The sequence below is a fragment of the Schistocerca piceifrons genome, chromosome 3 (assembly GCF_021461385.2).
Source record: "Schistocerca piceifrons isolate TAMUIC-IGC-003096 chromosome 3, iqSchPice1.1, whole genome shotgun sequence".
NCBI classification, from domain to species: Eukaryota; Metazoa; Arthropoda; class Insecta; order Orthoptera; family Acrididae; genus Schistocerca; species Schistocerca piceifrons.
The window spans coordinates 952,510,502-952,525,813 of record NC_060140.1 but is presented as its reverse complement, the minus strand read 5'-3'; the positions used below and the strand labels follow the sequence as shown (position 1 = coordinate 952,525,813).

The following is a 15,312-nucleotide window of genomic DNA, read 5'->3' as shown; positions in this document are numbered from 1 at the left end:
TGACTTTATGTTCGTCTTGCTGTTTTTGTCTAGTTAGTCCTTTCAAATACTGGACTGAGACCGTATTGACTCATCTGTTGTTAGCAGATCTGGGAAAGACTGTCAAGCTATACACTTCTGACATTGTCAGTGTGGGGGGCGATCTGTGGTATTATCAATACCGAATAAATTTTCAACTCCCAAGATTGTTAAACTCACATATTCACATATATGACTGGTTTCAGCAGTTCTTATTGCCATCTTCGGATCTGCAAAAGATGGGACCGAAAACGCTAGGATACAGCAACTAACATAACGGCACACACAATTATACATGCAAGATTGGCAATACATGGAACATCAAAATACCCAGGGTTGCCACAAGTTTCCCCAAATGAGATTCCCTGCTATTTGTTTGATTTACAGGCAAGTTTTAGCATTTTTCCCTTACAAATTTTTGAGATCTCAAGGATAGTTAAGACATAAATTGACAATCTGTCTGTGCAGCTATGCTACAAGAAACAATAGTGAAAACAAGGAAATATCTAAAAAAGACTTGCAAGGAGACGGCGCATCCTGATGTGAGCAAATAAATATCTAAATGAAACATATTTGGTGACAGAAATATGCATTTCCTTGGAGTTGCAAGACAGGTTTAAACTACCTTCACTGATTTCAGAAATCACCTTAGAAAAAAGTGGGCCTCTTGAAAGAAGTGCATAAGGCAGGGAAGAATTGTGTAAACCAACACCATAGGTGACTGTCAATAAATTTTGGTTCTACTATGTTTGTTATTGTCAGTTATGACCCACTGTGTTATATGTACTACTGTACAAGTATTGTGTGATTTTTCTTTCAAGAAATATGTGAGTACACAAGGGCATGACACAATTTTCTTCTTCGTATCATCCATACTTTCTAACATATACACTACTTTTGAACTGCCAAACTTAGAAATGTTCAGAATGTAACCATATGTACAAATTAATTTTCAATGTGAATGTAAAATGACTCATTCCAAATCATTATGATCTATCATGCAAAATGATCTCAGGAACATGTGACTAACTAACTACATTGTATAGCACCACTTACAATACTGAAGAAGAAGATTCCATAATGACGTAAACACAGATATGTTGCTATTCCATGTACTGCAAATTTTGGATATAATTATATGTGCTGTTTTGTTAGTTGCGGTATCCTAGCATTTTCAGTCTCATCTTTTGCACATCTGAAGATGGCAATGAGAATTGCCGAAACCAGTCATCTATATGAATAAATGATTTTTGCAATTTTGGCAGTTGAAAATTTATTCCACGTTCATGATTGTAAAGCTGTTGATAATTAATGTGTGCATCTTTCTCCTTGCTAATAATGTGCTGACATCACTTGATTGTAAATTCTTGAATATGTGGATAGATTTTATATGTAACTAAGCTGTGATGAAATGTGTTTCTGTCCAACCCGGATAAAAACAGCTAATTGTTCATCAGCCTATGACGATGCTAGTCAAAGATGCCATCAAAATATAAGGCAATCTAACTGACACACGTCAAACTAAGAACATCAAAAGTTAACTCTGTGAAACTTAATACTAACTGAATCTTCAAGAGGGTTAGAGCTGAGAGAACCACAAAAAAACCAATGACTATCTAGCTTTCAGAGACAGTAAATTGTGCTTCAAATCATAAGAAGAGATAAGTTGAGATACGGTAAGTTTTCCCTCACTTTATATTTGAATACTGTTTGAATGTGTGAATAAACAGGAACGTAAAGTGACTAATATTGGTATGAAACACCCTCCTTTGTGGGGAGTACACATGTAAATGTAGAACAGAGAAAAGATATAATTAAAAAATGGTGGATAAGAGATAAAAGTTAAAATGTCAATTATTATTATGTATTTTACAATCATATAAGTGTATTGCAATTTGAGAAAGTTTCTACCAGACACAGTTCACTAATGCTGTGGAAAACATTAGCCTTTTCAGTGTGTTCACAAACAGCATACAAATAGAACCAAAACATTTTATGAAAAGTTTATTTCAAGAGAATGCGCATTTACATGTGTGTCACTTACTATTTTCATCACATATTTAAAAAATACAAATTTGTAATTTTCTGTTTAAATTTGGATGTAAAAATAAACTTACTTCTATGTTCCAGTTACTTACCTAACAGATGCAAGGATTTCATTGATTCCATACTCAACCAGACTCAGTTCTCCAGCATTGAAAATTAGACAGACTGTGGGATTGTCAAAGTATACTTTCTCATGACACCCCGTATTTGGCCAGACAACTTCACTTAACAAATTACGTGTCAGATCTCCAACAAGTATTGTATCTGAAGTGCGAGCAAATACGTAACTATCCTCACCCATGATCCGAACATCTTCAATTTCATATCCGTACTGGGATTTTAAAATTATGCCTTGCAGCTCCGTACTCAGAGGCTTTATGATAACCTGACTAGGACCAACATAGGCCATTTCAAATTTGTTTTTCCATACCATTCGCCTGTAATGGGGAAGATATAGATGTTTAATTAGAACTCAGTTGTAAGCTTAAATTAACATTTGTTCAATAATTAAAATGTACGGGATGAACTGAATATGTAAGAAATTGATATTGTGAGACACACTTTCTCATAAATAATTTTATCATTATGAAATATCAATTAATACTATAAATTGTAACGTATGTGGTACAATAACATGAGAAATTGATATGTAACTAAACGATCGAACACATTATACCTATGGGTAACATATTCCTCTTTATGTAACTTCAGCATTTGTGTCAATGCTGGAGACTGGCATATGCAGAAGTTACTACAAATGCACACTGCATATACAGAAGGTACTACAAGTCTGCAATCTTCTTACACCACTGTGGATTGACTGGGATTAATCTAGCACTTTAGATGCCTAAATTGGAGATGTTTATTCAATCACAAATATTAGACACCTTCCCATTAAATAATTTGAATATTATATTATAAGTGTACATGAACGTGATCAGTCCATATAGAAGGTAGTGATATGGTCGTAATTTTGTTGACAGTAATAGAGAGAAATCATAGGTTGAAATCTTGTGCTGAAATATAGCCTGCTTCTCTAAAAAGCATCAAGAGGGATATCAAACTTAACGTTCCAAAATGAATGCAGCGATACACGAAATTATCACTCAGAATTTTGTTTGCAACATCAAGTAGCAATTATAAGCAAGAAGAATGCATAACAAATAGAAAATCCAAAGCTGTGAATGAAATGAATCCATTGTGGATTTTTGAAACATATGTATGTATTTCTGAGTCTAAGAAAAATTGCTTCTGTATCACAGAAAGGTGTCAGTTACATCAGAATAGATAAGATTAGACAAGATTGTACAACAAAGCTAATTCACACATTCAGTAATTCCATGGTAGCAGTCATGACAGAACAATGTGCCAGTATAAAAATCTGTTTGCCATTGGGGAAATCATTAGTGCAGACCACCATCGGGGCTCAGAAACCAAGCAACAATCACCCCAGTTGGAGGACTTCTACATCATCATGACTGAAAACAGCTGAAGATGTGATAACCACAGTGAAAATAGTGTAGTTTTGTTTTTTCAAAATTGAGGAGACAGTGTAAAATGAATTTGTCGCCCAATGTACCACTATTCTTCAGCATTACTAACTTCAAATGCTAAAATGATTTAATGAGGCACTGCAGAAAAATCAGCTGTGTTTGTTGATTGAATGTTTAGTTTCTCTACAATGGCAACACTCCCACTCACACAGCATTATGGGTCATGCAGTTTCTGGCCAAAAAGAAGTAAAAATGGTTTCACACCATTAGTACTCACTGAATTTTACTCTCTGCGACTTCTTCCTGTTTCTTACAGCAAAAAGAGACCTAAATAGGTAGATTTTCAGGACACAGAAGACATGAAACAAAAAATCCTAGAATCACTACGCAGAATAAATTTGAACACCTTTAAAAACAGTTTTTGTTAATGAAGCATTCTGGTAGATTAAAACTGCATGCCACACCGGGACTCAACTTGGAACCTTTGTCATTTATGAGAAAAGGAAAGAGTCCTGATCTGACATACAGTTTTAATCTGCCAGGAAGTTTCAAATCAGCATTTACTCCACTACAGAGTGAAAATTCAAAATCTCTGCACCAATGACTGAAATTCTGGAATAAGTGTATTAGGCCTAATTAACATTATTTTGAGGGTATACAATTTTGAAAATGTTCTGTGAAGTACAAAATACATAAATCAATAATCATCTTTACCTTATAGTATCCTTGTGTGCTCATTCCATTCCAACTGACGGCCCAGCCGATATTCATCCTTAAAAATTTTGTTTTGTACAGAAACCAGAAGGCAGTTATAAGCGTCAAGGGGCATGAAAGGGAAACAGTGGTTGGGAGGAGAATGAGACAGGTTTGTAGCCAATCCCCGATGTTATTCTATCTATTGAGCTAGCAATAAAGCAAACAAAAGAAAAATTTGGAGTAGGAATTAAAATCCATGGAGAAGAAATAAAAACTTTGAGGTTTGCTGATGACATTGTAATTCTGTCAGAGACAGCAAAGGATCTGGAAGAGCAGTTGAACGGAATGGACAGTGTCTTGAAAGGAAGGTATTGGATGAACATCACCAAAAGCAAAATGAGGATAATGGAATGTAGTCAAATTAAATCAGGTGATGCTGAGGGAATTAGATTAGGAAATGAGACACTTAAAGTAGTAAAGGAGTTATGCTATTTGGGGAGCAAAATAACTGATGATGGTCGAAGTACAGAGTATATAAAATGTACACTGGCAATGGCAAGGAAAGTGTTTCTGAAGAAGAGAAATTTGTTAACATCGAGTATAGATTTAAGTGTCAGGAAGTCGTTACCAGAAAGTATTTGTATGGAGTGTAGCCACATATGGAAGAGAAACATGGACGATAAATAGTTTAGACAAGAAGAGAATAGAAGCTTTCGAAATGTGGTGCTACAGAAGAATGCTGAAGATTAGATGGGTAGATCATGTAACTAATGAGGAGACACTGAACAGAATTGGGGAGAAGAGTAATTTGTGGCACAACTTGACTAGAAGAAGGGATCGGTTGTTAGGACATGTTCTGAGGCATCAAAGGATCACCAAGTTAGTACTGGAAGGCAGCGTGGAGGGTAAAAATCGTAGAGGGAGACCAAGAGATCAATACACTAAGCAGATTTAGAAGGATGTAGGTTGCAGTAGGTACTGGGAGATGAAGAAGCTTGCACAGGTTAGAGCAGCATGGGGAGCTGCATCAAACGAGTCTCTGGACTGAAGACCACAACAACAACAACAACAACATTGTCTGTATCATTAAGTAGCACTTTTTCAAATTCTGTCTCACTTACTTTACTTTTTAAGTCAAACTGTTATGATGATAAGGTTATATTTGTTCGAGTAATTCAGTAAACTACCATTCATGATTAAATCTATTTTTTAAATAATGATATCAGGGTGATACATCTGTAGTCTCCTTCATCTTCTGTCTAAGCTTTCTTTAGCAAATGTACAACCCTTGAATGTCTCACATACTGCGTAAATCTACCAGTGCTCAAAGAGTAATTCTTTCATGTCCGTTTAGACGAAGTCATACATTGCCCATGCATTCATACAGCAAACAGAATAAAAATTCTTCTCGGTATTTATTTGTGTTTGTGTTTGTGTTTGTGTGTGTGTGTGTGTGTGTGTGTGTGTGTGTGAGTCCTCTTCATCTCTGAATAGCTACTGAAACCTACGTCCATTTGACCGTGCACTTAATTCCTTTCTGCTTCCAAATATCTCCAGCCAACTGATCCCTTCTTTTCAAGATGTGCCATAAATTTCTTTTTTTTCCCATTTGGTTCAATACCTTCTCATTAGTTGCTCGATCTACTGATCTAATCTTCAACATTCTTCTGTGACACCATATCTGAAAAACTTCTGTTCTCTTCTTATCTGAACTGCATATTGTTCATATTTCCTTTCCATTCAAAGTTACACTCCAGACCAGGTGTAATCAACTTTTAGTGACCGCGGGTCTGAATCACATACTTACTTAAGCTCGCAGGCTCCCTAATCACGTGATGTGACAACAACACTCCTGGCATATAAAATACAAAGCTGTGGCATCTGTGATGTTAATGTCTGTGGGGTAATGTAACGATATGAATGGCACCCTATTGCCATTGTTCAAATTGGCGTATTTTGTGAGTAGTTGGTAATTTTTGTCTCACTGATTATATTATCAATGTTTGAGGTCTATCAATGTGAAGATAAATGAAAGCAGTAAGTAGTAACATTTGTTTGTTGTCAGCACTGATCCAGAGGCGAAAATACTTCCCCCCCCCCCTCCCCCCTTTTATAGTAGTGAGTTGTTTCTTCTCTCACTTTCACATGCACATGAGCACATGGGCCATACTACTGCACTCAGACTGTTAAAATGTTTCTCTTTGTTTTTCAAATCCAGTGGCGGTGAAATGGCATTGTGCAAGTGTGGAGTAAGCAAACTTTCACTGGTCTGTCTCATGAGCTGCAAATCTGAGGTGAGGCAAACAATCGTGGAAATATCCAAAGACAGATTCCTGGGGAAGTACTATGTGAGCGCCTCTCTCTCCTTCCAACGAATTTCTGACAAGGGCCGGATTGCCCATCCATGCTTCAGACAAATATCTTCAGTAATGATACTTAAATTTATCCTAGATATTCACAAATTCTTCTTATGCTGGCATAAGCTGTCACCAGCACACTGATCGGCAAATATGAAGCATGACAATCGATTAGTAGACGCTGCATCAACCACTCCTATCACGAGAGAGGCCAGAGACACACCCACAAGCAACACGCTGCTAATGCCATCTCGACAGCATGTATTTAGGTCGTCACTGCTGCCCAGAATGCCGCCCTTAATCATCCAGTTTCGCATCTGTCAGTTTACTCATAGAGCGGATTCAGTTCATCAAAGGCGTTGACAGTATATAGCGACCAGATTAGTGACTATAGTGGGACTAGTTTATGTCAACCAGAATTGTACTTTACATGAGTCTACAAGAGGACTATTGCTGATGAACCTGTACCACGACACAGAACCTTATTCATCCATGTGTGCATTTTTGTTGTAGGAGGAGAATACCGGCCACTCATAACAACAAGCTTCCTTGCAACACAAGACTCTACACCTCTATTTCAGAAATGCTTTTCTTTCTATAGACATCTGCATTTTATACCATCTCTACTTGGCCATTACTAGTCATTCTGCTGCAAATAGTGAAACTCAAGTACTACTTTTAGTGTCCCATTCCTAATCTACTTCCGTCAGCACTGCCTAATTTAATTCAACTGCATTTAATTAACATTGTTTAACTTTTGTTGATACTCATCTTACAATCTATTTCCAGGAAATCATTCATTCCATTCAATTATTTTTCCAAGGTCTTTCCTGTCTTTGGCAGAATTACTATGTCATCAGCAAAACTCACAGTTTTCATTTCTTCTCTCTGAGCTCTAGTTCTCTTTTCAAATGTCTTTTTAGTTTCTTTTACTGCTTGTTCAACACACAGACTGAATAAAGTTGGGAATAGGCAACAAACCTGTGTCATTCCCTTCTCAATCGCTTCCCTTTCAATCCTTAGACTCTTATAATTGAAGCCTGGTTTCTATACAGGTTGTACATCATCACCTTTTGCTCCCTCAATTTTATCTACATTACCTTCAGATTTTCAAAGAGTATACTCCAGTCAACATTGCTAAATGCTTTCTCTAAATTTACCAAAGCTGTATACATAGGTTGGCCTTCCTTCAACTTATCTTCTGAGATAAGTTGTATGTTCAGTATTGCCTCACATGTTCATACATGTCTCCAGAACTCAAACTGTTCTTCCCTAAGGTCGGCCTCTACCAGTTTTTCCATTCTGCTCTTAATAATTAGTGTCAGTATTTTGCAAACATGACTTATTAAAGTGACACTTTGATAATATTCACTCCCATCAGTACCTGCCATTTTTTGGAATTGGAATTATTACATTCTTCTTGTAATCAAGGGTATTTCACCTGCCTCACATATCTTGCATGCCATGAGGAATAGTTTTGTCGTGACTGGCTCTCCAAAAGATCTCAATAATTCCAAGCGACTGTCATTCACTCCAAGAACTTTGTTTTGAGTCAGGTCTTTCACTGTTCTGTCACATTCTTCTCGTAATACCATATCTTCAATCTCATCTTCATTTACTTCCTCTTCCCATTCTATAATATTACTTTCCAGTTCATTTCCCTTGTGTAGCCCTTCTATACATCCTTTCCATGTATCCCTTTCCCGTCTTCCTTCTTTACTTAGTACTGGCTTTTCAGCTAAGAACTTGATATTTATTCATCTGCTTCTCTTTTATCCAAAGATTTCTTTAACACAAGAATGGTGGAAGGGGTCACAATTAACCTTGTCACATTGTTTTGGTCATGGCATTTGCAATTTTTTGCTTCGATGATGAAACCATATGACTTTTCTCTCCTCTTTATGATGACATATTAGCGCTGGCAGGTCGATAGACACACAAACAAACACAAACATACACACAAAATTCAAGCTTTCGCAACAAACTGTTGCCTCATCAGGAAAGAGGGAAGGAGAGGGGAAGACGAAAGGAAGTGGGTTTTAAGGGAGAGGGTAAGGAGTCATTCCAATCCCGGGAGCGGAAAGACTTACCTTAGGGGGAAAAAAGGACAGGTATACACTCGCACACACGCACATATCCATCCACACATACAGACACAAGCAGACATATTTAAAGACAAAGAGTTTGGGCAGAGATGCCAGTCGAGGCAGAAGTGTATGATGTCTGCTTGTGTCTGTATGTGTGGATGGATATGTGCGTGTGTGCGAGTGTATACCTGTCCTTTTTTCCCCCTAAGGTAAGTCTTTCCGCTCCCGGGATTGGAATGACTCCTTACCCTCTCCCTTAAAACCCACTTCCTTTCGTCTTCCCCTCTCCTTCCCTCTTTCCTGATGAGGCAACAGTCTGTTGCGAAAGCTTGAATTTTGTGTATATGTTTGTGTTTGTTTGTGTGTCTATCGACCTGCCAGCGCTTTTGTTCGGTAAGTCACCTCATCTTTGTTTTTATATATAATTTTTCCCACGTGGAATGTTTCCTTCCATTATATTGATGACATATTAGGATTTACATAATATTTATATTTCCTTGGACATTTCATTCAATACAACTAGAACAGCACAAGAAGTCAATTTGACACCCGTGTAATTTCTCCTCTCAATATACATTAATAATCCGAAAATAAAGCAGCAACAATCAACAATCCATGCAGAGTTGTTGCTGTTCATTGTTGTGTCTTGGCACACATGCATACCAGTCTGCCACAGTTTATATCGTGTCATTCAGGTAATACTTTTTGTTGATGAAAGATCTTTTCTAACATGTCTTGTTAGTGGGACATTTCTGATGATGAAATGTTACATTTCTTAGAAAATTCTGATGTTGGTTCGGAAACTGACTTCACTGATGAAGATAATTATTTTTTTACCAGAAGAAAGTGAAGAGAAAGATGAAGACATTGTGAATGAGGAGGTATTGGTGCAGGAGGATTCAGAAGCTGATCTGCATCAATCCTCACCTCATTCATCACAGCAGGCCCAGCTGCATGCCTCTACAAAGTCAAACACTAGCGTGGGGGATTGCTAGTCTTTCATCTTCTGGAAGAAGGTCAACTATGAACACTCTAAAGGAGAGAGAAGATGCCACTGATGTAGAAATGGTATGATTTGAAGGAATACACAGAAGCAAATGCTTGAAAAATACTGAAAAACAATGACTGGAACATGTCACTTGAGGAACTGAAAAAATTTATAGCCATCATATAAGCTCTGGGAGTCATATGTACCAAAGGTACGACTGCAGATGACCTATGGTCACATTCCTACATTCATCTAAGATATTATGTTTTCCTAGATGCAGATCTGGATTTCATCTAGTTACACATGCTTCTATAGCCAGGGACAGTTCTAGAATATTTTTGCACACAAGTGCGCTTCTACAGCCAGGGCTGGTTCCAGAATATTTTCCCACACAAGTGACACATCATTTGGTGACCCCACCTCTAATTTTCAACACTAATGACGTATAATTTGGCTCCAACCCCCCTCACTTCACAATTCATACACATTCACTCTGTCAATCTTTGCTTCTCTTTATGATATTGCCAGTGCACATATTTTGCACTAGCACACCTATGGGACTCCTCACAGCTTGGCACCCAAGTAGCCACTTGTGCTGCTTGAGTCTTAAACCAGTCTTGTCTACAGCCTTGCCTTTGTCCTCATAGCATTCCTGCTTAGCCATTTTGCCCTTTATGACAATCTAACTTTTTAGACATCTGTACAGATTTCAACTCCTTCAATTGTTGCATTTTTATATTTTCTCCTTTTACCAATTAAATTCAGATTCTCCTGTATTATAAAAGGTTTTCTACTACACCTTGTCTTTTTACATATTTTATCCTCTGCTGCCTTCACTATTTCATATCTCAAAGCTACCCACTTGTCTTCTGTTGTATTCATTTCCCTGGATTCAATTAATTGTTGCCTAATGCCCCTTCTGAACGCTCAGCAATCTTTTGTTCCTTCGATTTATCCAGGTCCCATCTCTTTAATTTCCTACCTATTTTTGCAGTTTTTTCAGTTTTAATCTGCAATTCACAAACAATAAATTAAGGTCAGAGTCCAGCATGAAAACAGTGAAGAAGGCATTACATTTTAATATGTTGTCTATTATTTAACAATGGTAAAATAGGTTTTGTGTAAAAGTGTCCAAATAAAGTAACAGACTGAAATGTAGTAGTGAACTGCATAGAACAATATGTGTGATACAGTTTTTTAATATAAAAATTATTTATGCAAGTGGCACCTCCAGTATGTCATGGACTGTGACTCAATATTAACCTTTACTAAAAAGGAAAAAACAATTGTAGTGTAGACAAAAATACTTACTTTAGCACTGACTCAAAGAGCTCTACAGCACCACACAAAGTTCCACAGGCTACTCGAGAACCATCACGTTTCCATGCAAGCGCTGTGACTGTATACATGTTAGCTATCTCCTTAGGCTTAGTCTCTTCCCAGGTCATTTTTCGAGGACTCCAGTTATAGACACGTATCCTGTTAACATTTCCAATAGTGATCTTTATTGCACAAAATAGTTAACATAGTAAATAGCCACTGAAATGTAACTGACTCAATATACTTAGCTAAACGATGATGATGATGATGATGATGATGATGATGATGATGACAATGCAAGTATGATGAGACAAATGTTGTTAAAATGATGTAATGTGCTTAAAAAATAATATCAGAATGACAAAAAAGTACTTCCTAAAGCTTACTATGTATTGAAACACACATGAGCAGCTGCCCTCCGCTTCTCCTTTACACACATTAACAATAAAAGCTTATCATATGTTGGAGACAATGCACCACGATGTAATTAATGAAATGGGACAGAAATCTGTAGATGGATGTACATGTGCAGACAAACAAATAATTTCAGTTTCAAAAAAATTGGACAATTTATTTAAGAAAAAGAGTTTCACATACTGAGCAAGCCAATAATGCGTTGGTCCATCTCTGGCCCTTGTGCTAGTAGTTATTTGGCATGGCATTGATTGATACAATGTTTGAGTGATCTCCTGAGGAGTATCACACAAAATTCTGTCCAGTTGGTTTAGATTGTTAAACTCCCACACTGGTTGGATGGCCCTACCGACAATGCTCCAAATATTGTCAATTGTGGAGAGATGGGGCAACCTGGCTCACCAAGGTAGGGTTGCCATGAAAGGCGACAAAATAGGGTGTAGAATCTCATTGACATACCACTGTGCTGTAAGAGTTCCATGGGTGACAACCAAAGGGATCCTGCTATGAATAGAAATGGAAACCCAGACCATCACTCTTGGCTGTCAAGCTGTATGGCTGGCAAAAGTCAGGTTGGTATCCCATGACTGTCTGTGGCATCTGCGGACACATCTTTGCTAGTCATCGGGGCTCATTTCAAAGTGGGATTCATCACTGAAGACAATTCTACGTCATCCAATGAGATTCCACACCACAGATGTGCCTGGAAATGCCCTAGACAGCGGTGGTATATAAATCTGTCACCCATAAGCCTGACAACCCACAGTGATGGCCTGCGTTGTCAATTCTTTTCATAGCAAGACCCCTTTGGTTGTCATCCACAGGACTCTTACAGCACAGTGGTACATCAACGAGATTCTACGCCCCATTTTGTTGCCCTTCATGGCAAGCCATCATGGGCTTCCACACTTACATTTCAGAAATATAATGGCCCTCTGCACATGGCGAGAGTTTTTACTGCTTGGCTTCTTGCTTGCCAAACCCTATCTTGGCCAGCAAGGTTGCTAGATCTATGTCCAAATGAGAATGTTTGGAGCATTGTGGATAGGGCCGTCCAACCAGCTCAGTAGTTTGTCGATCTAATGCCCCAACAGGGCAGAATTTGGCATGATATTCCGAAGGAGGATATCCAACAACTCTATAGTAAATGCCAAGCTGAATAACTGCTTGCATAAGTGCCAGAGATGGACCAATGTGTTACTGACTTGCTCAGTTTGTGAAGCTCTTTCTCTTGAATAAATTATCCAATTTTTCTTAAATTATAATCATTTGTCTGTTTGCACTAGAACATGACATCCATCAATTGCTGCCCTGTTCTGATTATTCATTCGTGGTATTTAGTTATTTGTCTTAGAACTTACGGCAGTGGATACATATGGCTGGCTGATTGCTTTACTAAAAGTGGATGCTCCAACCTCTCTGCAAAAATTAAACCTTCAACCTGGAGGGTGGAGTCTGGACACTTCACGAAATTTTAAAACCCACACCACAGACTCCTCATTGTCAGATAAAACAGAGGGAAGTCCCAACCCAGATTTACTGCTGCCTTTTGTTGCATTATAAAATATACTCAGTTAAAATATGATTATCTGAAATACACACCCCACAAGTTATATAAAGTCTTGCTGGAGTAGAAATCAATGGATCTGACAATAGCGTCATACAGAGCCAAATCCGTGAGAGCCAAATCCGTGAGACGTACTCAAGAAAAACGAGTGAGCTGCCAAAAGAGTTCCCCTATTTAAAACCATCAGTGCTCACTAGAACAGAATTGTGGTGTTTTTGTAGAATACTGCTAAAAGTATATTTGAAAACAGCACCAGTTTGCTATGTTTTATAAAAATTGTCATAGCTAAAATAGCTCTGAGCCTCTTAGGAAGCCCAAACCTTATCATGAAACATTAATATTTGCACACCAATATCCAAAATACAGCTCTTTGCACAAATCTCAAAGGACCACATTGATCAAAAATGGCTATTACAAATTCACTCCATTGCTGAGGAAGCAATGGTATGGTGTGGAGACGATTGTGACATGGAGGAGGTCTTACATGGCTGTCGCAAGATGAGCAGCAGCAAGCTGATATAAAGTGGTAGTTCACTAGCATCCGCACATAGGGTAGGAGTGGAACTGGTTCTAGGTATACCTGTGCTCAGCCTGCTTCCTTCATGGGGAACCATAGCAAGGATCTTCAAATCAGCTGATCAACAGACCCATAAATCATACTGACCCAGGATCATACAAAGGCTCTATAAAATTAAAGTAGGCATATTCTTTCTGCTTCCCACATTTTGCAATTTATATGCTTTAAAATACTGAGCACTTTGAGGATCTGTGCTTTAACCCATTAACATAAAAGCCCAAGTAATCTTGTTTTTATTTTGACAGAAACTTACAATCCCGAGTATATTTGGGCAACTTAAGAACAGACCTTCGAAAAAATAAAACCCCCTTATATACGTTTCAGCACTGATAGTTAAGTGTTCAGCGACAAGAGCTCGGCTGTCGTGTTTTGGTGGAGGCTGTTGCCAATATCAAAGCAGGTGAACATAAAAATTAGAAATAATCCTAAGGGCCTGGCAAACTTTATAAACAACTACTTTAGTAATATAGCAACAAAACTGCAAGGAAAGCTTCCTAAAACACAACACACAATGGCAAAGAACTATTTATCCCACACAATGCTACTGCTACCCACAAATGGAGAGGAAATCAGTAGCATTGTACATAAATTCAAGAGTATATCAACCACAGGTTTAGATGAAGTTCCAATGTGTATACTAAAAGACTGCATTAGCAGCATAAAAGAACCCTCAGCAGACATTATAAATGAGTCATTCTCATCAGGTTACTTTCCTAATTATCTAAAGCACGCAAAAATTCTTCCCACACAAAAAAAAGGTGATACAGAAAACATAGAGAATTACAGACCAGTTTCATTGCTGTCTTCTTTTTTAAAAATAATGGAAACTATTATGAAAAACAGACTTATGGACTACTTAAATAAATACCAACTCCTATGCAAAGACCAGTTTGGTTTCAGGACTGGACAGGGAACAGAAGCAGCTATAGAAACATTTACAAGAGTAGTTATAGAAGCCCTAGATAAAGGAGAACAAGTAATAGGCACTTTCCTAGATCTCAGTAAATCATTTGATACAGTTGACCATGAAATACTACAAGGTAAACGTGAAGTACTAGGAATCAGGGGGGTTGTAAATAAATGGTTTATATCTTACCTTGCACACAGAGTGCAGAGGGTGGAGATATCTCAAATTTCAAGTAGTTCAAATTATTTAGTGAAACATCTTTCCGATGAAGAATATTTGAACATTGAAGTACCTCAAGGGAGTGTGTTAGGCCCAGTACTATTTCTTATTTATATTAATGACTTCCCACAGTGGGTAACACAAGGTGAAACAGTGTTATTTGCTGATGACAGCAATATAATAATTACAGGCAGGACACCAGAAATGTTAAATGTAAAAGCTGAAAATGGACTTATGGTAGTTCACAACTGGTCAAATAACAACAAAGTAACCCTTAATGTGAAAAAGACTAAGAAGATAAACTTCTATATAAAGAAAAAAACCGAATATGACAAAACTTAAAGTTCAAAATGAAACCATAGAGTGTGCAGCCAGCACAAAATTTTTGGGTATGTATGTTGATCAACAATTAAAATGGGATGAAGATATTAGGATGCTTGGGAAAAAAATTTGCATAGCATGCTATGCCTTATGAATATTAGTCTCTGTGTGCAATAGTTCATGCCAGAGAATGACATACTTTGCACACATACAATCTATAATACATTACGGCATAAAATTCTGGGGTGCAAATGCCCAAAATGTGAAATATGTTTCAGATTGCAAAAATGAGCTATAAGAAT

At 37.6% G+C, this 15,312-nt stretch overlaps 1 protein-coding gene across 1 annotated transcript in view; it reads right to left on the bottom strand.

Annotated features, from left to right (window-relative positions):
- LOC124788221 (intraflagellar transport protein 172 homolog) overlaps nt 1-15,312 on the bottom strand; it is a 339,228-nt gene that overhangs the window by 241,699 nt on the left and 82,217 nt on the right. Inside the window, exons 8-9 of the mRNA XM_047255402.1 lie at nt 10,997-11,164; nt 2,157-2,501 (exon numbers count right to left, since the gene is read on the bottom strand). Coding sequence (XP_047111358.1) covers nt 2,157-2,501; nt 10,997-11,164 — 513 coding nt within the window. The remainder of the gene's footprint in view (nt 1-2,156; nt 2,502-10,996; nt 11,165-15,312) is intronic.